The sequence below is a fragment of the Eptatretus burgeri genome, chromosome 2 (assembly GCF_056783735.1).
Source record: "Eptatretus burgeri isolate ZD-2024b chromosome 2, Ebu_testis_v1, whole genome shotgun sequence".
In the NCBI taxonomy this organism is placed as follows: Eukaryota; Metazoa; Chordata; class Myxini; order Myxiniformes; family Myxinidae; genus Eptatretus; species Eptatretus burgeri.
This window is the reverse complement of record NC_140962.1, coordinates 125,206,222-125,231,406: the sequence shown is the minus strand read 5'-3', so window position 1 is coordinate 125,231,406 and position 25,185 is coordinate 125,206,222. Positions and strand designations below refer to the sequence as shown.

General features: G+C 41.3%; 1 protein-coding gene across 2 annotated transcripts in view; it reads right to left on the bottom strand.

Moving 5' to 3' along the window:
- The window catches only part of LOC147033001 (A disintegrin and metalloproteinase with thrombospondin motifs 6-like), a 152,522-nt gene that overhangs the window by 33,564 nt on the left and 93,773 nt on the right, over positions 1 to 25,185 (bottom strand). For both annotated transcript variants that reach the window (XM_085871105.1, XM_085871104.1), the window contains exons 7-15: positions 23,224 to 23,267; positions 22,057 to 22,162; positions 20,590 to 20,736; positions 16,402 to 16,543; positions 13,805 to 13,912; positions 10,318 to 10,463; positions 10,156 to 10,219; positions 9,770 to 9,872; positions 2,676 to 2,815 (exon numbers count right to left, since the gene is read on the bottom strand). In XM_085871105.1, coding sequence (XP_085727231.1) covers positions 2,676 to 2,815; positions 9,770 to 9,872; positions 10,156 to 10,219; positions 10,318 to 10,463; positions 13,805 to 13,912; positions 16,402 to 16,543; positions 20,590 to 20,736; positions 22,057 to 22,162; positions 23,224 to 23,267 — 1,000 coding nt within the window. The remainder of the gene's footprint in view (positions 1 to 2,675; positions 2,816 to 9,769; positions 9,873 to 10,155; positions 10,220 to 10,317; positions 10,464 to 13,804; positions 13,913 to 16,401; positions 16,544 to 20,589; positions 20,737 to 22,056; positions 22,163 to 23,223; positions 23,268 to 25,185) is intronic.

The following is a 25,185-nucleotide window of genomic DNA, read 5'->3' as shown; positions in this document are numbered from 1 at the left end:
TCAATTCCTCCTTGTCACACATCCAACCGGTCCACCAAGTTTTGTCCAAATTCATATTATCTCCAAGTTTTTGATATCCTGCTCAGACAAACAAACAAACAAATGAAAAATCGTGCTTGCACGACACTTGGCGAATGAGTTGACCTATTTGTGTGGTGGTCCAAGCTGTAATGTCATGGAATGTGTGGTGTTTATTTGTTCGTACATTAATAAAATGACGCGACGTCACAAATAACAATTATCAGGCGAGCGTTGTCATGGTAACGGCAGCAGATTGAAAATTTTCACAACTCATTTAAAGCCACCATGTGACATTCAACAACTTATCATCGGTGCTTGTTGCCTTCATTCTGATCGTAGAAAATATTTGAAAATACCTCGGAACATTGCTTTTCAACCAGCTTTACGATCCCGTTATCAGGTTTGAAATATGTTGTAAAACAAAAACATGTATTTTATATGAGTGTTTTTCATGTTTTGGGTGACCCTGACCTTGACCTTGGGTCAATTTCGATCAAACTTTGTACACGTTAATATTACATGCATAAATAGACAGTATAAATTTCAATATAATAAGTGCAAAACTGTTTGAGAAATAGCCATGTGTAATTCACAAAATTCCCCATTGGTTTATAATGGGCGATAATATAAAGTGATGCAGAATCCAGATCCTGATCTTGAACATCACTAAAAGTCACATATCTTTTTGCACTGTGGATTTCTATCAGCTGTTAAATTTTCATCCAAATCGGTTAAGAATTGTGACCTGTAGAACGAATAGGATTTTTTGTAAATCACGCCAATAGCTAAAAACTTTGACGTCATACGCTTGCGAAAACTGTTCATAGTTTGTTCTAACATGCATTTTAAAACAGTTAGATATTCCATTGAAGTTTGTTTTGGCGTCAACAGGAAGTCGCTATGACTTCCGGTTACCGAGTTATGTTCAAAAGCTTGTTTTCACTTTTTTTGACGTAACGTCGTGACGTTAAGTGCGATTATGACGCGATTTGATCCCAGACTATTTCAGCAAGATTGGCTATCACGTGTTAAAATTTGAGAACGATTGCTTCAGTAGTTTCGGCTGCACACGAGCGTAAATATATATTTTTTAAAATGACGTCAATAGGCAAAACTTTGACGTCATACGCTTGCGAAAACTATGCGTAATTTGTAATAAGATGCATTTAGTAATCATTTAGATATTTGAATGAAGTTTAATTTGGCGTCAACAAGAAGTTATGTCACTGGTCACTGTGTTATGTCACTGGTCACGAACCGGCGTCAACCGGTCACCGAGTTATGTCCAAAAATGTGTTTTCACGTTGTGTGACGTCACATCGCGATGTTTAGTCCGATTAAGACGGGGTTTGGATGCGGACCATCTCAGGTGGATTGCCTATCAGGTGTAAAAATTTAAGAACGACTGGTCCAGCTGTTTGGGCTGTAGATGACCGGACAAACAAACAAACAAACCAACAAACGGAACAGACCAACATACTTGACAAAATCGAAGATTTCGCCAAGTAACAAAGACAGACACACATTGGTGTAAACGTAACCTCCGTCCACCCTCGGTGGCAGACGTAACAAGCATGAACAGCGCCACCTATGGTGGCAATATAGCTATTTAAGGTACCCTCAATTCCAAAAAAGGAAAACTTTAAAATATTCTTCACTAATGCTGGCAGTTTAAATAACAACATAGAAGAGCTTTTGGTGAACTATAAAGTGAAGAGTATGATATATTTGCGAAAATTGAGAAGTAGTTTAACGAGGAGAGAAATTGCAGGACAGGACAAGAAGGCGACAGACGTGATTGGAAAGATAAAATATCCTGATGAGGTGGAGCAATGTGGGTAATAGAGAATATGGTATTGAGAGAAATTGATGATATGAAGGAGGGAATTAATGCAGAGCAATCTTTGTGGATAGAGATTTTAAGGATAGTGAGGCAACTGTAGAATGTTTTTATAGGGCTTGTGATGTAGGAAAAGAAAGGCAAGGAGGGTTCAGGAAGAACCCAGAAAGGCATCTGATAAGGGAAGAGCATTGGTTAAGGGGACTTTGCCAGGGTAGGATGGAGTTCAGCGATAGGGAAAAGGCAGAGCATATGAGGAATTTCTATATCTAGTCTATGATTGCTTTTTACGACTGTTTGGAGCCAAGTTCATAAGGGGGAATGGAGCGTCTGGTGGTGCTGGTGGTGGTGGATGTAGAACAGCATCAAGGGACATGTGTTCATGACAGTGAGTGCAAGTATGCTGTTAAGAGTTAAAGCTCATGATACTGGAGTAAGACTAACATTTCACGAAGGCAAACGTTGTGTGACGTTGTGTGACGTCACGTCGCGATGTTTAGTCCGATTAAGACGGGGTTTGGACGCGGACCGTCTCAGGTAGATTGCCTATCAGGTGTAAAAATTTAAGAACGACTGGTCCAGCCGTTTGGGCTGTAGACGACCGGACAAACAAACAAACAAACCAACAAACGGAACAGACCAACATACTTGACAAAATCGAAGATTTCGTTACAATTTCGTTTTTAATCATTCCTCATTGAAACAACATTTTGCAACCATTACCAACATTTAAAATGTACAGTTATTTGTGCATTAATTTTACTACAGTTACAGCGTAAATAGAAAGAAGTGACTCAGGTAATGGTGTTGTCACCTTGCACTCTCCATTGACACATATGTTGAAAGAGTCAGGGTCATCATGACAGCGGGTCCCATCCACCACCACTTCAGCACGCTCGGTGTAGAAATTGTATCCATCCGCCAGGCAAACCAAGGAGCACATTTTACCCTGCACTGCAATGCATGGAAGAATGCAATAGGTATAGGGCAAGGGCATTCAACAGGATATGCAGTAAAGGGAAACCAAAAGGAATAAGCAAAGTATATTTTCAAAGACAACTTTTATTTTTAGATCATCTAATTCAGGTTCTGTTGCTTTTGTTGTTTGCATTTCTCAAAACTGGAAGACTATCGGACTTGGGTTGAAATTTTTGTGACTCTGTTTGCCTTCAATTTGATCATTCCACTCCACACGAGAAAAGTGCGACTTGTCTGTTCACCTTTCAAATTAAACTCAATACAATTTTTGGAGAGTAGAGTGATGATGACCTGAAGAGAAGAAATAAAAAAATCACACAGAGTCCACTAACCTGATTTTCAGATGATGGGCAAGTGAATATTAGATTTGGCTGTGATAGATTTGGCTTATTTGCAATCATTAGCAAGGTCATGGAACCCATCATCGCAATCGAATTCTTCCTTTTCTCCAATGGCATGATCTCAGACCATCAGTTTGGATTCAGACCTGGTCACTCTACCCTGGATATGGTCTTTCTGCTTTCCAAACAATGGATGGAGTTGTTGGGAGAGCAATGGATGGAGGCCGTCAATGTCAGACATGAGATCAGGTCCCTCTCTCTTGAAATATATAGAGCATTTGATACAGTCTGGCACCCTGCCTTGCTCTCCAACTCTCTGCCTATGGCATCCAAGGACATCTCACAAATGGCTTGCTGACTTTCTCCATTCTCAGAGTCAACAAGTGGCTTTCAACAGGATCCCCTCATTCCCTATCCCTGTCAAGGCTGGAGTGTCCCAAGGCAGTGCCTTGGGTCCAGTCGTATTCCTGATCTTCATAAATTATCCCTCAGACTCTCTGGAAAATCCTCTTTATCTCTTTGCTGATAACTCCACCGTCTGCCATAATATCCATCATCCTTCAGATAGGTACACAGCAGCCACTTCCCTCTCTGCAGACCTTGATAGAATCACAAGCTGCTCTAACATTTGAAATACATCTTTCAATCCTGATAAATTTCACACTCTCACTACAACTCTCTAAAAGGACAGTCTGGTGAACCCTCCCATCCACTCCCTTAACAAACTTCTTTTAGAAGTTGAGTCAATCAAACTTTTTGGCCTCACTATCAGGCATGATCATTCTTGGGCAGACATCACTAACTTGGCCTCCAAAGTCAGCCTCTGACTGGGCATTGTCCTTTGTGCAGTTTTTTTTTGGACACATGTGAACTTTTCATGATTTATAAAGCCTTCATCGGAAGCTTGATGGACTACTGCTCTCCCCTTTGGGCTGGCATCTTGTCTCACACCTTACTCACCTGAGCACCATGGAAATCGAAGCCCTCAAAATCAATGGTATCTCCTGTCCTGAAGATGAAGCTGTGTATCTGGGCCTATTACTTTCACTATGCAGAGAGGTCTGTGTTCTCTCTGTCTTCTACCACCTCATTTCTGGTCTTGCACCTTCTACTCTTTCCATGGTCTATCCGCTTTACTCCCCCCCCCCCACACATATTTCTCTCCAGGACATACACATTCTGCAAGTAACCCACTTATGGTGAAACTCCCAAATTCCAGGCTCATTGCTCACCTCCACTTATTAGTTGCTCTCCTCTCTTGCCTATGGAATCAACTTTCTCAATCTGCTCAATCCCATTATTTTCTCCAAGACTTCAAGACAGCTGTTTGTCACCATCACAGGTCTTCCTCCATCCATACTCATGATATTTTATACTGTCATTGAATCTCCCCAAATTGAATCTCCCCAAATTGAATCTCCCCAAATCCAACTCTTCTGGGATTCCAGGTCATCGGGTTCACTACCACTCCCCACCCTCTGTAAAGTGTAGGTTGATCTCTGCAAAGCGTTCAAAATGGGGTAAAGCTCCTGGGATTATTGTGAGGTCAGGCGAGTTAGATCTGTGACTTGCTACAGGTACCATGTGAACCTGTACTAACCTGGTTCATGGTCAGGTTGTCAATGACTAAGCCGTCTCCCCCACCAGGTTTCCTGGTGTGGAGGGTGCATGATATGGACATCTAGCAGGATGAAAAACAAAACCTGTTAAATTGTGGAGGAGCTCTTTGTGAGCCAAGAACCATCCACACTCATGCCCAAATGTGTCTGCGGATGTCCTCCTGCAGTGGAGTTACTTTTTGTTTTGAAGGAGGTTGGTGACAGGATTTGCACTCCAGCCACCATTTAAACACTTCACTCCGCAAAACACAAGAAAAACACAAAGAAATTTGAAAACCCACTCCGTGGGAGTACCTCCTGTGAAGCTGCCCTACACAGCACAGCTCACCGGTGACGGGATTTGGACAAAGCCTTCAGAACCACCACTCTTTGATAAGAGGAGGAAAACCACGGGGCAACCTTCCCAGGTCAGATTGCAGTATTGTGGGTCGGGGTGGTGCTAGGGTTTCGTCCACCAGACGGCGGTCTCCTTGGGTTAACCTGAGGTGGTCCCTTCGGGTGGGTGCCTGGAATGTCATATCCCTAAGAGAAGATGATCACCTGTCTCTGTTATCATTTGAGCTCAAGCGTTTGGACATCGGTAAAGCAGCAGTCTCTGAGGTTTGGAGACCGGATTGCGGTGAGATCATGGCGGGTGGTTACACTTACTATTGGTCTCGTCACTCTGATGGTTAACATGCCCAAGGAGTGCTGTAGCTATATCCAATAAACTGACTCCATTTATAATGGAGGTAACGCCAGTCAACGGGCGTATTATGAGACAAAGGATTCGTAAATCCATGAGTGTCCTTTCCATAGTCTTTGTATATGCTCCGACTGAGGTGAGTGATGTCACCGTGAAGGAGGCATTCTTTGCAATGCTCAAGTCTGTGGTTGATCAGTGCCCCAGGTGAGATACTTTTCCAGACTTGGGGGATTTCAATGCATCAAATGGTACTGATCGGGATAGTTATTTGATATGTGTTGGTCCCCATGGGTCTGGAACTGTGAACCAGAATAGCACTAAGATCCTTGACTTTGCAAGAAGTCATGGACTGAGGGTGGCTGGTTCAGGTTTCAGTGCCCATAGGCTCATCACAGGACTTGGTATTCCAACACTGTTGTTATGGCAAAGGAGATTACCCATGTGCTTGAAGATGGTTGCTGGATGATGATCCAGAACTGCAGGGTATAATGGTTCCTCAATACTGACCACAGGCTTGTGGAAGCAACTCTGAAGTTGCATCTTAAATCTGAGAGAATGGTACCATCCCAGCCTCAGCTGGATGTTGGCAAGCTCAAGGATGATAGGGTAGTTGAGGAGTTTGTGAACAGGCTGAGTGGAGATTTTGGGGTCTGGTTGCTTTGGGGAATCCTGTAGAGTTGTGGAGTGCCTTCAAGACCACCATCCTTGATGTTGCCGGCGGATTTCTTGGAACTCGCCGTGGGGCGAAGAAGAATTTTGTCTCTCAAGGGACACTGGATACCATTGACCGGCATCACAAGGTCAGGCTTAATGGCAGAGCTGAGCTGTTCAGGGAGTTGAGGCATAAAACTGTAAGTGCGCTGAGGATGAACAAGGAGGCCAATGTGCGAGGAATCTGTGATGGGGTGGAGCTTCTCCTGTGGTCAAGTGATTCTCTTCCTGCTTCCAGGAGAATTTGCGCATTGTGTTGCTCCAAGCCCTTCCATTGTTGCACTGCAGTTAGAGCGGAAATTGGTGGGCTCTTGACAGAGGAGTCTGAAGTGAAAGCCCGCTGTGCTGGTGACTTTGAGAGGCTGTACCAGGCTGATTTACCATCTGTTCAGTTGGATGTGAGGGGTGTTACTATTCCGATTGCTGACCCTCCAATCAAATGTGATCCATATTCGTTTGTGAAAACAGAGATTGCAATGAACCGGTTGAAATGGGGTAAAGCTCCTGGGATCTGTGGCATCCATGCTGAACTTCTCAAGGCTGGTGGAAATGCTGTACTCGTGTCATTGCATGCAGTTCTTTGCTCCGCCTGGAACACAGGCATCATCCCAACTGACTGGAAGAGGGGGCTTGTTGTCCCTCTCTGGAAAGGGAAGGGTGATAACCAGGACTGAAACAACTACCGAGGGGTGACTCTGCTCTCAGTGCCGGGCAAGATCTTTTCTTGGATAATTCTTGATAGGGTTCACCACCATTTGCTTGAGCACAAGCGCCCAGCGCAGTCAGGCTTCACACCAAAGAGGTCAACGATTAACTGTATCTTTGACCTTCGGGTCCTCACCAAACGCAGAGGAGAGTTTCGCAGGGGCTGCTTTGCAGCCTATGTTGATCTGTGCAAAGCATTCAATTCAGTGAATTGGGATGCCCTCCAGATGATTCTTGGTCTTTGTGGGGTGCCACCAAAACTAATCAATCTGATGTCCAAACTATACTCTGGTGTTGAGTGCTGTGAGCTGTGGTGATACTATCTCTGAGTTATTTCCAGTTTTCACTGGAGTTCACCGAGGGTGTGTGCTGGCCCCCACACATTTCAGTGCTTAAATGGACTGGATTCTGGAGAGGATATTGGAGAGATCAAGGTGCAGTGCATCATTTGGGAATGTCCAGATCTCTGATCTTGATTTCGCAGATGATGCAGTCATCTTTGCGGAAACACTGGATTTCCTTTTAGCGGCTCTTGAGGTGCTGAGTGAGGAGTTGGAGCCGCTGGGATTACGGGTTTCCTCAGTCAAAACGAAGATCCAGGCTTTCAATGATATATTGGATGCTGCTATCTTGTCTGTACCTGTTTGTGGTGAAGATGTTGTGGTCACAGAGAGATTCACTTGGCAGTGATATGTATTTGCTGGCTGTGAGCCAGAGGTCTATAGATGTCTGGGTCGGGCCTGGGGAGTCATGGATTCAATGGATCATGCTGTGTGACGCTGTCGGTACCTATGCAGAAGGACGAAAATCTGAGTCTTCAGGTCCTTGGTGCTTCCAGTCTTGCTCTGTAGGTGTGAGACTTGGACTCTGACCAGGGATCTGACATGTAGACTTAATGCCTTTGGTACCAGGTTTCTTCGGAGAATCCTTGGCTATCCCTTTTCAGACTTTGTGTCCATCGAGTAGTTGCTGAGAAAGACTCAAATGAGATTTTTACCTGCATAGTCCATGAGCATCAGCTGTGGCTGTATGCACATGTGGCTCATTTTCCTGATGCTGATGCTGCTCACTAGATTATCTCAGCGATTGAGCCTCATGAGTGGAAGCCAATGGGCTGACCACGTGCCTCATGGTTGCAGCAGATTGATCAGCATCTCAAGGAGATGGGGATGGACTAGGCATCTGCCTGGGGGATGACCAGACAGAGGCCCCTGGAGTATTGTCGGAAAGTGGACACCACGACGCACTGCTCCGGTGCATGCTCCCATGCGTGAACTCACCTGACCCACCCTCTTGTTTTTTTTTTGGTTCTATTTCTGCTTCTTCCCCAGTTTTTACTTCCACTTCAGTGATTCAGACTTCGGCCTTTGTCCAGCTTATTCATCCCATGCGTCCTCCTCTCGTTCCCTCTTCTTGTGCTCATTCTACACCATGCCCTTTCTTCCTCCAAGTCTCCTTGTTTTTGTCCATCTACTCCACTGTTGGTGCCCCCCCCCCACCTCGTTCTTTGCATTCTGTCATGCCCTGGTTACCTCTGCCACGGAAGGTGGACAGAGGTTACGTTTTCATCCTTGTCTGTTTGTTTGTCTGTTGTTTGTACGTCTGTGAGCAGGATATCTCAAAAAGTTATGGATGGATTCAGACGAAACTTAGTGCACAGGTTGGGTGAACGACAAGGATGAATTGGTGAGATATTGTTCAATATCCGGATACGGATCCAAATACTAGAATTTTAAAGTGATTATTCATCATTGAGAGATGTCCAAAAACGATTTATCGCACAGTGAGAGCAGGATATCTCAAAAGGTTGTAGATGGATTTCGACGAAATTTGGTGTCCAGGCTGGGTGTTTAACACGGACAAGTTGATGAAGATTTTGGTGGTGATGTAGACTCCAATTCTAAAAAATTTCAACTGATTCTTCACGATGGAGAGATTGGGACAAAAAGGAAAAATAACACGATATTTCAAAAAAGTATGGACTGATTCGGACGAAATTAGGTGAACAGGCTCGGTATGTTCCAAGGACAAATTGATTCGATTTTGTTGAAGATCTGAATCCGAGAATTTTAAAAACATTTTTTTCGAGCGATTCCTCCCCATTGAGAGATAGGGTCAAATATTATATGTGTGTGTGTGTGTGTGTGTGTGTGTGTGTGTGTGTGTGTGTGTGTGTGTGTGTGTGTGTGTGTGTGTGTGTGTACATGCACATGTTGTTCGTCTCTCGGATGCTCCCGTTAGGGGTCGCCACAGCGGATCATCCATTATTATCCGCATACTGATTTGGTACAGGTTTTACGCCGGATGCCCTTCCTGACGCAACCCTGGTCGCCTCTTACGACACAGGGATAATGATTGGGTTTCGCCATGATTCTGGGCTGCCCTACACCCTCTCATATCGCGGCCCAGCGCAGAGCTCCCGTCCTCAAGCGATCCTCCAACCCAAGCCTCCGAGTAGCCGGATTACAGGTGCACGCCACTATGCCCGGTTTGTGTGTGTAGATATATATATATATATATATATATATATATATATATATATATATATATATATATATATATATATATATATATATATATATCAAAAAGGTATGGATGGATTTGGACGAAATTTAGGGAGTGAGTTGCTTTAGTGACCAGAACAAGCACATTCGATTTTGGACGTCTGGATGCAGATCGGGCCTATTAGTGGACACAGAACATAAACTTTTTCGCCTGGTGGAGGTATGTGCTCTACCGAGTGCTGTTGTAGTTATCAATGGCATATTCTTTGATTGGGTATTAAAGATGATTCCGTATTAAAGATGTTATTTGGAAATGGAAGCAGTAAAAAAAGCAAACTATTTCTGCTTTCCTAAAATGTGTGTACCTGCTGTATATGCAGTCCAGGAGTACAGTTTACCACGGAATGGCTGCGAGTTGAACGATGCACACTGCTTGTCACGGAAATCTTGTGTCCCTGCAGGACAGTCCTACACGAACAAACAAACAAACAAACCGTTTGCCTTGTTGATGAAATAATCTATTAAAATGCCACAAATTTTGTACACATTTTACAAAACAATCAACCCGAATTCTGGTGACAACAATGACACACACACACACACACACACACACACACACACACACACACACACACACACACACACACACACACACACACACACACACACACACACACACACACACACACACACACACACACACACACACACACACTTTTACATGACTTTGTAAAAGTGATGGATAACAAACCTCTGTGTTACATGAGCGATAGCGTCCACGTACTCCAAGGCAGTAGGTTCCTCCGTGTGTCGGCCTGCATGATTGGAATTGAAAGCAGCATTTAGAGATTGTTAAAGGAATTTCACAGATAAGTGTTGTCATTCTCAATGAAAGTGGTGAGCTCAGACCTACTTAGGGTTGTCACATTTCCTTTCTGACGATGAAACTCCCCCACCGCATGTGCGGGTGCACTTCGACCAGGCTCCCCAAGACCCCCACAAGCCATCCACAGGAACAGGCCTGTTGCCCAGTGGTAAACATCTACCTCTGAAGCACCACTGTATTGCAAACACAAACAAACATTCATGCTTCTTTGGATTTGAGATTCTTTGGAAACACCTTAAGAAGTCCTCATATGTATAGCAGTTGACAGCTTGTTTCCCAAATAAATTTGGGAAAGACTCATTGAAGGAAAATGAGAATGATATTGAATTTATACATGTCAAGTATTACTGAACGCATGATTAATGCCATTATCCTGTCTGGTTGTTTGTTTTTTTTCTGTTTGTCGGAAGAATAACTGGATGAGGGCAGCTAGAATCATCTCATTTGGCGGAGAGCTACACACTGCCCCCACACTCACAAGCGATTCACGAGTACAGCACAAACCAACATCTTTTATTCTAAAATTATAACCTAATTTGATTTCATTTACAGTTATCCACCGTAAAGGATCACAAGGTGTTGAAGTTTCGCGCTTTACCCTCCATCGGAGCGAAAAATAAACAATAAATAAATGTAAACATTACAGCATGGTGCCAACAAAGTGAAATCCATGAAACTTAAATTTTTGCTTTGCAGAAGATTAATAACCAGTCTTGGAGTATCTGTGGATTACGTGACTCATTTCTGAAGATCCTCCAGTCTAATTCATAGCGCCATTATAGTTACGGATAAGGTAACTACTACTTCTCTAAAGGGTCCAATTAGTCCCACATAATCGTATGGGGTTTGGCCGGAGTAGTTTTGACCCAAGTCTTTCATTAATCGGCTCGCTGGGCTCGACGTTGTCCGACTGAAGGTGGGAGGAATTTTAAACTTAGCCAGGGTCTCGTAATAAATCACCGACTCTTCACCAAAAAATACATTGGTATTTTCAATATCCACCGTACTAATGCTAGCAGGTGGCAAACTGGATGACATCCATCCAAGGGATGGAGCATGCTCTGTCTGTAAAGCGCACCAATCGAACAGTTTATAGTTGGGTTGGTATCAAACCTAGACTAGACTAAACAGGTCAATCGTAAGTTGAGAGACCTCTTTATCATCCTTTCAGAGGAGCAAATGAGATCAGCATACCATTTTCAGTTGAATATTTATTTGGGACGTCTCTTGAAATGAATAAAAATGAAGGCAAATAACTGACAATTTGAGAGCAAACGATGAAGTGTGACAATAGTACTGACAACTACAAATCAAGATGTGATACAGTTTACAAAAACGGTATTTTGTGCTTGCTCTGGTTGGTAAAATGGTTGACTGATACTCGTTGAGAATGAGGTTCTTACGACTTGAGAGTAGCAGAACAGAAAGAGAGGTGTGAATTAAGGTGGGAAGGTGGGTGGCTGCTCGGTAAGTGTGGTTACATGTGTGCAAGTTACATGTTGGTTTTTAAAATGTTTATTAATTCTGCCTCTAATGTATAAATTCCCCACTTTTGAATTTGATGGCTGGTCATAATACAGTAACAGTTAATCAAGATGTGTGGATGTCTTGGTGTAGTTCGCCATGTCGTCATGAAGTTCGCCATCCCTTGTTGAGTTCTTGGCAAACAAATATGGAATAAAGCTTTGCTCTCACTGAACTCTATCACCATTAAGATCAACAATCCTTTCCTCTCCTCTGACTCTCAAGGCTGGACAACCACAAAGCAGTGTCCTAATTTTCATCAATAATCTCATTGACTCTCTGGAAAATCCTCTTCATCTATTTGCTGATAACTCCGCTCTCTGCCGTGACGTCTCTCATCCTTCTGATAGACGGGCAGCAGCCTCTCCCCTCTCCGCAAACCTTGATAAAATCACAAATTGGTCAAACACTTGGAACACGTCTTTCAATCCTGAGAAATCCCACTCTATCTCTATCTCTATCTCTATCTCTATCTCTATCTCTATCTCTATCTCTATCTCTATCTCTATCTCTATCTCTATCTCTATCTCTATCTCTATCTCTATCTCTATCTCTATCTCTATCTCTATCTCTATCTCTCTCTCTCTCTCTCTCTCTCTCTCTCTCGACTACACCACAAATCCTTCCATTCCATCTATTTTCTCAACAACCCTCTTGAAGAGGTTCAGTCACTAAAACTCTTGGGTCTCACTCTCAGCCATGATCTCTCTTGAACAAGCCACACTTCAAAGTTGGCCTCCAAAACCAGATGTTGACTGGTCATCCTCCATCATGCAAAGTCCTTCCTTGGCACACCTTAGCTCCTGTACTCCTACAAGGTGTACACCTGTACACCCCCAAAACTTTCTTGTACACCTACTCTCCCCTCTGGACTAGTTTCCCTGTTGCAAGTCTTGCTCAGCTTGATGCTGTGGACACAAAGGCTTTCAATATCATTGGAATCTCTCCCAATAAAGCCGAGTCTATATCGGCCAATCACTTTGCCATTGCTGACAGGTCAGTAGTTTCTCTGTCTTCTTCCACCTCATTTCTGGATTTGCACCCTCTGTCCTCTCAATGCTTCCCCCCCCCCCTCCTGGTACCTGCAGGACACATGCAGTCCACCAGCAACCCCTTCCAAGTGAAACTGCCTAAATCCAGAACTACTACTCACCTACACGCATTTATTCCTCTTTTTCCCCACCTGTGGAATCACCTTCCATACTCTATGCAATCTCATTCTTCCCTCAAGGTCTTCAAGACAGCTGTTCATCACCATCTCAAGTCATCCCCCATCCAACATCATGATCTTTTCTGCACCCGTTAAACCACCACGTTAAACTACCCCACCCTTCCCAAAATTTTGCTTATGTATCCATATTGTCCACAATTTGCATTCTCCCATACCTTTCATCGTTAACTGCATCCCTTGTTTGTCCATCTCCATCTACTTTCTGCCTGCTGTTGGTGGTTCCCCATTTCTCATGCTGTTCCCTTTGTTGTGTTTTAATAATTTTCTGTGTCATAGCTCTTCCATGGGGGGAGAGCATGCATATTAAAAAGAAAAAAAGAAAAACATTGGCATTCTTAAACTGTTTATTAAAGATGAAGTATAATTGTGAATGAAAGCATTTGTTATAAAACATTCTGGTATGTCTGTTTTGTTTCTACAATACTGTTTAATTGCATTTACTGTCCTTCATTTCTTTTGAACAGTTCTGCCTCAGGAGTTGCCAAACATGCAATCATTGACTACATGGATTCTTGACTTATTTTTTGAAGGTTGGGGCACAAGGTGGTGAGTGGGGATAATTCAGAATTTCAGAAAAAGTAAAATTGCTAATTTATCTGTTTCACAAAATGGAGCAGGGCTATAGCTCCCCTACCCACAATGATGGATGTTATCAACGTCATTCTTCAATATTGTCTTTATATGGAATGGCCCATTGTTTTGAATTACAGTGGAATTTGAAGGAATTCCCCAGATATATTGTCCTCTTTGGATTCTTACCCCCACATCACCGTTGTCAGATGCACAAGCTGTTCCTTCGGCAGCCGGGATGCTGTTTGTGACACAAAGTTTGCTGCGGCTGACGCACCACAACTGCCGGCACACATCCTGCAAGGAACATGAACAGATTTTTCTTCTTTTAATTTTTTTTCAGGTTCTAAGGTCCATGGAAGAAGTGCTGCTTATACATACAGAAACATGAGACAACATTGGACTTGACTTCAGGCAAACACAGCTGGTGACCTTGGGGGAAGTGACAACATTGTGGTGCACTCTGTGGGCTGGTGAAGCCATTTCAGTGATCAGGACAATAAAGGAGAAATCTCTCCTCTCCCTCCCTTTTCTGGCTCCATGGGATGCCAACCACATAATGCATCTGTGTTCTATCGTTTAAATGCTGAACGTCAAGTAAGGAAGCAGAACATATAATATTTAAGTTTTTGGCTAGGGTCAGAATTGAACCACTGACATCCGAGGCTCAGAGTTGATGCTCCAATCAAAATACCATTTCTGATTAGTTTGTCTGATTAGTTTAGTCTGAAATTAGTCTGAAAATGATAAGTCTGAAAGTCTAATTAGTTTGGTTCTTATTCCACATTATAGTTCTGAAAAATTTATCACTTTATTATAATTTCCTATTATTGATATTGGGTGGTCGCTGGACTACCGTTATACTCAGGTTTTCCGTCTGTCTGTATGTATGTAATGGACAGCTCTGGAGGCCAGAGGAGTCAAACGATTTTGATGAAACTTGACTGGTAGGTTCATACCAGGATCTAGTTGTATGCTTTTGAGCACCGTTGCTATGGACGCCACCGTTGCCGAGCAACGGGACTTTGAAATTTTTGAAAAAAATCCGAAAAATATTTATATATTTTTTTTTTCGAAAATCAAAAATCGGCCTCTGTGCTTTTATGCGCACTATAATCAACCTCTTTGTCAAAAAATTTCAGCCCGATCCATCAAAAACTGTATGACTAGTATGCAATTATATAGCGACCACCCATGTCGCCTACCAGCTTGTAAAGCTTATCATTGTCCAGTGTGTCCTACACTGTCAGTTAAAAGCTAGATGTTGTGGTATTTGTGGATAAGCATTGGTAAATGCCCATAAATGAACAATTAAAATTGGCAGTTACATGTTATACGTGGTTGGAGGACACATCGGTGAATTGTATTACAAACTGTTTGATGTAATGAGCTAATTTTGACTGTAGATGGTAGTATTGTACTGTAAACTGCCTGGTGAGATTTGGGAAGGTGCTGGAACGTTCTGAGAAGAAACTTCCAATATCGACGAGAATCGCATTTGCTGGAATGCACGGGATTGTTCTGTGATACTATATAAACCTGCGAGAGGGGGGTGTAAAGAGAAAGCGGTGACAAGTGACGAGATGGGTGTTTCCATCATCTTCGTGCTCGATTTAACTCTGATGAGTGAATGAGCTGTTAATGTGTGGAGCGGATTATAATCAGGTTGATTAAAACTCATTAAGATTGTGTATCAGGAAAGAATTATTTTAAGCTCTTCAATCATCCTGAATGGGCCAGCATATGAGAGAGAACGACACGACAGGACTCAATGGTTCGACAGCCGCAGAGGATGAGGTAAATACACGTGAGTTGTGCCAGCAGGACAGGGACACTGGGCGGAAACAACTCAATGTGGGAATCGTTGTTGGACATTGTATGTAATGGTGAACTTCCTCACTTGCTTTGTCTCTGTTGATTTGAAATACAAGGTTCAAAAACATGACACTGTTGATGTGGTAACTGTAACGTCATTCAGGAGTCACAGACCCCAACTGACAAAGATCCATTTGATTGGTAGCTGACTGGTATGATAGTTCATACTCATGAAGTGCAAACTTTGGATTGCAGTCGTGAGAGAACGAGCTGAGTTCGGCACCACAAACAACATACGTACACTAAAGGGAAGGAAATCCCAAGGTATATACCCAGACATACACAATAATTATTATCTCACTTGGACGTTAGTCTGGCGAGCTTATGCGATCAAGCAGTGTCCGGTGAGTGAATGAGTGGGTGTCAGTCAGTTAGTCAGTCCGTAAACACTTCAGTCGTTAATTGCGTGAACCAAACACACAATTTTGATGAAACTTGGCCACACACTTCATATCTGATGCGTAACGAAGGTGAATTGACCACATCAAAATCTGCGCTCATTATGGGGTCAATAGGTGGGTTTTGACCTCCCGAAATAGGTATTTTCTCTTTTCTAGGAAACTACACACACAATTTTGATGAAACTTGACCACAACCTTCATCACCCATGATGTACCAAAGCTTGTTCACAGCATTAAAAAATAAAATCAGGGTCTAAGGGGGTATGTGGGGCGGAGGGGTGGTTTGAGTGACTGTTGCTCCTGGTACAGGTGAGCTTCATGATGCCTGGTCCTATTTATTATTTTTGAGGTGGAGAAGAGGAGGAAAATCAATACGATACATTTCATGAATTTAACATCACAGCACTTGAAAATATGGCATATACAAACTCAAACAATAACCATGTTCTTCCAAGCTTGTTCCTCTGACATTTTTTTTAAAATTAACATTTGGAAGATATGTTCACCCACCCGAAACTTGCACTGGCGTGAAGTCGGCCCATGCTGTAGACGACACTGCACATCTGGACTTCTGCGCAGCCCAGGAAGCTCTGTTGGCATCACCAGGTTCAGCGTTTGTGGAGAATCATTCAGGCAGTCTCCTCGACCAGAGCTATGGCACCAATATCTTGGCAAGTTAGCTTAAAAAATACGTTTTAGGCCTATTTAAAATAATTTCAGAGTCAATAAAAAACTGTCAATAAAATGATATTAAATCGTCAATAAAATGAAAATATTTTACCAAAATATTTGTGTGAAGAATATAGGAGTATAGTAGACATTCTATATTTAGATATACATTTCCTGGATAGACCATTGTGTTTTGGACAAAAAAAAAAACACTGAAAACTGAATAAAAGTAATAGTTGACGAAGTCGACATTTCTTGAGAAACGTTCAATGTGAAAAGTCACAAAATGATATTTACCAGTTGAAAACACTTTGCAGGATGACATCATCACAGCCAAGCCAATTGTAACCATAAAAGAAAGGCTGAGTAAATGATGATATGGTCATCATATTTAAACTTTTCCATCAATGTCAAAATTTGTAAAGCACAACTCAAATCACATTCCTTGCTCCATACATACCATCTCTGTTCCTGAAACAAGACAGATGATTTGACAATGCAGAGTCTCACCAGGTTATATAGACTACAGGAGATCTGAGAACCAGTGCAGACTGACACACAGTACTGTTTCAATAGCTTTTTGTGTTTCTTCAAGAAAATATGTGGCAATATATATATATATATATATATATATATATATATATATATATATATATATATATATATATATATATATATATATATATATATATATATATATATATATATACATAATCTCACCTAAAACATGTTGGCAATGGTTCATATATTATAAAACAGCATTATTCATTAATTTGTATACGACCTCGCAGGATCCCATCACAAACAGATAATGTGTATCATTACAAAACTCATATATATATATATATATATATATATATATATATATATATATATATATATATATATATATATATATATATATATATATATATATATATATATACATACATACATATATAATACAGGTAATAAAAGCATGGCCCTTAACAACATGCAGACACATTAACACAGGGTGAAGAGACGGCACTAATTATAAAAGGAAGGATTAATCATCTCTAACTTGGACATAACACACATTCAAGACAATAAAAATTATCTTATTGTTAAATTAGACAGCAACATTAAGATTATACCATACAACTTTGTCGAACCATACCCAAGAATAGATGAGCACACTAGTTGACTTTGTAGGCCTTGCAGTGTACCAAAAACCTTGGACAATACGGGTGAACACCCACTCAGGAATAGGCAGCGATAACATTGATGTAATCCACATTCAAGGTGCAAAATGGAATTATTGTTGAATTAGATGATAAAATGTTATGGTTTTATTAGAAATCATTGTTGAACTGTGCTAAGGGCCCTGTCACACCTTGACGTTTTAGGCAGCGTATGGCAAGGTTTCAAAATGTATGTAAAACGCTGGTGTACGCTGAACTATTGATGTTTTTTTTTCCAGTTTTGGACGTATTCATAACGAGTTGGACATATGCATAACGTTTTAGTAAAGTATAGATCACTTATACTGTATCAACGAATGCTGAGCATGTTGTCGGCGTTCACAACCTATGCCCAACAATAGTCTAACTTATGCATAGCGCGCGGCAGCGTATCGCCGACGATCACATGGCGTAGGCTGTTAAAAGGCTGCGGCTTGACAATTCAAATCATAACCGCACTAGACATCGAAGTGTCAAGCTGCTGTCACCTCTTGACGTTTTCGCCAGCGTATGCCGACGTATGAAAAATTTGCTGAATACGCTGGCACACATCGAATACGTTATGGGTAAGTTTTGAATACGTTAATAGCACGCTGAAGCACGCTGGCATACGTCGTAGTACGCCGAGCACGTCGACAAATTTTCAGCATGTTGAAAATTTTTCGACGTATGCCAGCGTATGACACACTTTCCGCATACGCTGGCCATAAGTTGTAAGCACGTTACACGATCATTGACACACGTCAACACACATTACTCACAAGTCGAAACACGTCGAGGTAATGGTTAGCGTCAGTGTTTCAGACTCCCTGGTTTTTTTTTTGGTTTTTTTTTTTCTTCGGCATGACGGTGATGTTGACACTTCGATTTCTAGTGCGGTTATAATATAATATAATATAACACACACACACACACACACACACACACACACACACACACACACACACACACACACACACACACCGGAGGTGGATATAATTCAAGACCTGGGAGGGCTCTATATTCCATTTTCTGAAACCACATATGGAGATAACAATGTGATTTCCATGTTTAGTATTATACACATTAATTTACAAACTTTTCAGCATTATGACTTGTTTCTTTTCTATCCCCTTTTGAGCAGATAAGACATGATACAGTGATTCCAAAATCTTCAAATGCCATATCCCTTCCTTGTAATTTACCAAAAAATACAGTCTATCTCTTTATGTACTTGTCTGGCATGTGATTTGTCACTTTGAGCCTTCGATCAGTTTATAAAAACTCGAGAGTTTATAGAACACCTTACCCACCACACATTGTCTTGAGAAAAAGGACATGGGAAGGGTCTTTTCAACTCTTGCTTGACATTTCCGAGTTCGATCTATATTTTGTACGAACCGTAATTTTGCCTGAATCTCGATATTCCCCAACACTGAATATTGACATTGGTCGAGATGGCGTAAAATGCATAATATTTTGTCCAATTACTGCTAAAGCAAATGTTTTTGGAAGTGCCAACAAGGCGATTTGTGTTCTACAGTGTTCAAGTATATAATAATGCAATTGAAATGAAATAAAAGCTTTAAATGCTATAGAAAAAAAGAAACCTTTTTTGGAAATTCACCGCCGTTAATGCACAATCTTTTACACCCTCCTATTTAACATGTTAACTTCGTTATCCATGCCTCTTGTTTGTTACCTTCATGACGTCCCTAAAACAGTAATTTTCCTCTTTGGAATGATTTTCAATTTTGTTTGACTGCCGGACAGGCAGACAGTTAAAAAAACAACCACCTTACTCCTCTGGGCACATGCGTGCTTGGGATGAGATTCCATACAATTTGCCAAATTCAGAGCCAAAGTACTGCTAAACTGCAGGTTCGTGTTCTGATTCATGTTCTATAGTGTTCACAATATTAAATTCAATTGAAAACAAGTAGTTCCTCCATCATAGATTGATGTCTGTGGACAGACAGACAGAAAGACAGAGGGAACCAATTGCTTAACCCCGCTTTGCGCCTTTGTGCACACGTCGGGGAAAAGAGTGAAATAGATTTATTACTGGGCCCTTTATGTGGTACAGGTGAGATCAAATTATTGCACGATGCCCTACATCGAGGATTCATTATTTAGCTATTTTGTTCATACAGTCATACTATAAAAAAAATTAAATAATTATTTATCACAATTTATCTCCATAAAATTGCATATCCCTGGTGGTGAGCATTTTCCCTTTAATTTGCATTTACTGAAACAGTGATCATGTCTTCAAGCAACCGAACACCACACAATCCCCTTCAACTAATGGACCGCCTGAGCATGTATGTTAGCATCTTGTTTGATTTATCCTGATGAACACACAGCAGATCTCCCGAAGCAGTTTTGTTTGGCTAATAATATAATTGGTGGCTTGATGTTGTTTTCAAACAATACTCAGGGAAATAATTTGCCTCGTGTATCAATGGCCTATTCTTATTGGAGGGAAAATTAAATCTTTGAAATGCACAAGTGAGTGACGATACCCATGGAACAACTGCCTGAACATCCCCTTCAAAAGGCTGTTGTTCTGTAAAAAGTAAGTCCTACCTGTAAAGTATTAAGATATCCATTTACAGCTGGATTATTTTCCATAAGGATTGAGCTCATAGCAAACAGCTAAAGAGTGAGCACAGTACTTCCGAGTTATCACATCAAACTACTTTCTATCTGTGTTGAGGGAAACGTCAAATCCAGTAGGTTAGACAATATTCGTTGGAGTACTTTTTAAAGAGTAAATGGGTTCATATTTGCTTCAAATGTTATTCATATTCACTTTTACTTATATATGTGTCAGTGCTGGACTTACTCCAGGAATCTACTGATGTATTGGCGACTACATGACGACCAAGAGAAGGGGCTTGCAGCAGCAGTGAGCTGTGCAGCCATGATCCTAGCTGGCTCCTCACCCTCACCACCACATTTGTTCCCCATTCCATCATGGTTCATACCAAAGCTGCAACATCAGCAAGAGGAAAATATACTTCAGCATAAGACATTTGCTTACTGAAATGTAGAGAAGAAAAAGCACAGCAGGTACAATGAAATATTGGTCATCGTTTTACTATTCTAACAGCTATAGTATGCATTTGCAATTTTTTTTTTATCTCAACATGAGGGACACGTCCAAGGTCCCAGTGTGCCAACACAAATTAACAAAGGAGCCATGTTCATATCATGTCAGGATAAAGGGTGTAGTTCAAAAGGGTATCAAATATTTCAAAAATAAATTTGAGAAAAGGAAAGGGAAATGACATAGCAGAGTAGGAAAGTGAAGTTGGGGTGTCTGAGAAGAAGAGGATGAAGGATCGTTGTCAGGGAGGGAGAGAGGAGGGAGAGGAGATTGATGACCACGTGGGAAGTTTAAAATTTTTGTAAAAATTATGTAAAAGAAATACGTCGACACCTGTAATCCTCCCAATATACAAATATCTGAAACTTGATTGGCGTAAAGAACTTTTCAACATTATTATGTGTTTGCTCCTAGTCATAAATGAAATACAGAAGAAAAAAAAATCATAACTAGAAAGCATCTCAAAATGCAAAGCCCGTCCGCGTCCACTTCGTACTTGAACTAAACTTGACAAAAATGACAGTTTTTTTTTTTTAAATGTACATTTTATTACTATATGTTCTCCATATTCTCATAATAGGGGTTTGTTGAAGATTTGATGACAAAAGCTCAGTTGGTAGAAATGATTTGGCCTGGACAGACACACTGAAGTTCAATGGTAATTTTTTTTTAAAGAAACAGGGAAAAAAGCGGTGATTCTCTTGCTTGACGTGCTGCGGCAGGGCTAAAAAGGGCTTTTTATAGTTACTATGACTTTGTCCTTTCACATGTTAACCCAATTTTTAATTAATTTCTCCATGTTCCCATCATAAAAGTGTGTTGCAAATTTGATGACAAAAGTACAAATAGTAAAAAAAAAAAATGGACACACACACACACACACACACACACACACACACACACACACACACACACACACACACACACACACACGATTGCAAAACCCTGTCTCCCACTGTGCTTGGGGATGGGGCTGATCACATAATAATTGTCTCTATGTATGTTTCTTCTGGTTCAACACTATTTACATATTTAACATGATCATCATTTTTTTTTTCATCATGTTTTTGGTACCATTGTCATTTTGCCATTATATTCATTTTTATCTTATCATTATGCTTTCAGTTGGTTCAAAACCAATGGTTTTCGAAAAAAAACATGCTGCGAAGCAAAACGTACATTTTCTTAATGACTAAACCTCACTTGTGGCCCATTTCATGAGCAATAGTGAAGGCCGAAGCGAGGCCAAGGTCTTCATTGATGCTACAACTTCGCTCTGGTTCACACATCCCACCAACAGGTGCCAAGCCTGCCAGGGAATGTCAGAGATTATGCGAAGGAAAGTGATCAATACCTTGTATTGACAAAAACTTGCTGGTACCGACAAATATTCTGAGAGATAAATTGTTCGTGTTTCATTTTTATATTTTCATTCCTGCGATAGAAAAATGCTTATTTGGCCATTAATGCTCATCGATTTGATTGCCCTTCGTATCTGATGAACAACAGGTGAATTACCTGGTCAATTTGTTTACAGTGCAGAAGCTGCTGCCAAGAAAGCAACCTCATTCTAAGATAATAAGCAGGGTAACCTTGTGTTAATGAACCTCCAAGAAGATCAGACCACTTGTTAATCACAGTCAAGGCAGGGATTAAGAATTTAGCCACAGTAGCGGTGATTACACACCTATTCTTCAAGAATAGCACTGTGGGATCGTTAGCCTCCACTCGTAATCCTGGCAGATGGGACACCCACCTCAACACATTGATTGATCACCTTGCCTGTGAAACACCGGGACGACAGTTTATAGCTGGGTCGGGATTCAAACCCAGGCTAGACTTAAATCTCAGACATCCCGTCAACCCAATTAATGCTCATACAGCTTGTGGAATACACTGCAGTGGAATATCTTGGAAATGTTTGGAATTATAGATTAAATTGTGTTTATCGAAAAAGTGATGGGGTGTGGGCATGGATGTGCTTTTGAAACATGTCCACCACTTTAATGAATCGTCTGAGGGGTCTTTAATCAGATGAATTAGGAATTTGTTTGCAGTGCTGGCAATAACTCACCTAAACTTCGGCAAATCACATCATTGGATCGTTATCGTCCACCACTGAATAGTAGCAAATGAGATATCCAGCTTAATGTCCACCCAAAGGATGGGACACTTTGTGATGTAATGCAAGTAGACAAAGCGCCAATCCGATCGTTTATGTTTCGATAACCAATCAAAACCATGATCGGCAGTTAAAAAGGTAAGTGTTACCTCTGCACCATCCTGTCATTATCATAAATTTCGTTATATTCTAGCAATGCTCATTCCGGTTAAACATTTGGAAACTACCATGTTTCAACAACAACGTACCTAGAGTCCCACACGGCTTGTTTTTGTAGCTGCATATGTCATGTCTGTATGAAAACAAACAGAATAGCATTTTGAAATACTCACTGCTTGTTATGTACTTTCAAATAAGAATAGCCTTTTTGTGAAGCTGACATACACAAAACATAAATCACAAAATTGGCTGAAGCTTCATATAACTAAATTTTGATTTACAAACCTCTTCACTTTGTGGCATCTCAAGGATTTCAAGGAGATAGTGATTGACCAGGCATCTGCCTGGAGTATGGCCAGACAGAGGTCCCTGGAGCGGAAAGTGGATGCAGTGAAGCGCTGTTCCGGCACATGCTCCCATACCTGACATGACCTGACTATGTGGACAGAGTGAAATATTCTGCTCAAAAATATTGTCAGAATTTAGTATCTTCATCTTCCTTCTCCTGCTCCACCTCCTTCTTCCCCTCCCCCAACCACCTCTACCATTAACATGAAAAGCACTATTGCCTTTGCCAGTGTGACCATAGTAACATGCACAATCGCTCCGTTTATTACCAATTGTTTACCATGGCCGAAGAGGCACTGAACTGATGTAGCCTTGCCAAATAATAATTCTTCACTTGAAAACGTTTCTATGTCATCTGCTTGGAATGCATGCTCATGTTGGAGAGAGATCCAAAGTTCTGGCAATGTTTGCAAAATTGTCCATTGATGTGGAACAAGAGGTCAAGCAGGAGCATGCACCATCACCATGACAGCGATATACACAGAAGACAGAACCTTGCAATGAAGGTGGGATATGGGGGTGGAGAATTGGTTTGCTGGGTAGAGAACCATAATTTTATGTCAACAATTCATTCGTAGTTTCCCCAATTTTTCCCGTTTTGTTGAAGTGTTGATAAAATGGGACCTAAATAGGATTTCTGTGTTCGCTTGGTAATGTTCCTATCTAAACCTCTGAGTAATAATGCACAAAACCCGGTTAAAGTCTCTTGTACCGTAGGTGTTTGTCCATTAGTGAGCAATTTCTTCGTTATTAATGTGATGCATGTACAAGCTTTCCCATGAACCCAAGATCACTGGAAAAAAATAAAATAAAGCATTCTCTTTTTAATAATCAATTTTGTTTGTCATTTTGGGAAATATAATATCAAGCTTCTAAAAATTTCCCATACAGCAAGACAATATGAATAGAATGGGTATGAAGGAGAGGATAGACGTCACATTGGCACATGAGCATTTACTAACTGCCATTGTAGTTCACCTGACAGTGTGGTAGAAAGCATAAAGACCAAGTTCAAATGTGTACTTCATACATGTGCATCAGACTGGTTCGACATTGATGTTTCAGACGGAATCAAGAGTGAGGAGGGGGGATGGGAATTGTTGGGTGCACAGGCCTGATGAAGTCTGCAGGAAAAAGATGAAATGGCACCTGAAGAGGAAATCTGCAGCTTTATGCTGTTTGTTGGAAGTTCATTTGAGCATAAGTGCAAATACTTTGTTGGCTACAATTTTTTATTTCATTCTTTGAATAGTATTGTTGCATTGGATGAGGGTTATGAATGAGGTAGCATGTTCAGTTAGCGTGATCCATGTGTTTGTGCAAGTGTAGGTTAGAACATTTTTTGTAATCAGGACGTGTTAGAGTGAAGTTGTATTGTTCTCATATATGCCGTGAGAGGCGGTATAGTTGACATAGACATTGTAATTTATATGTATCTGCTTTATAAAAACAGGCAAGGCACCAGACAAGGTGAGGATGGGGTGGGAACAGAATTGATTTGGGCTGTATCGGCATCCCATAGGTGGCTTTACAAAACATCCCTGCAGCCTGCAATGGTTAAAAGAGCGCCGTGACACCAGTCGGCATGCATGATGTCACCACGGTGGCAATTGCATGCCGCATCATTGACAGAGCCGATCTGGGAGGAGGGACACTTGAGCACTGTGGGCACACCCACGGGGGAGCTAATACAATTGGGTGTA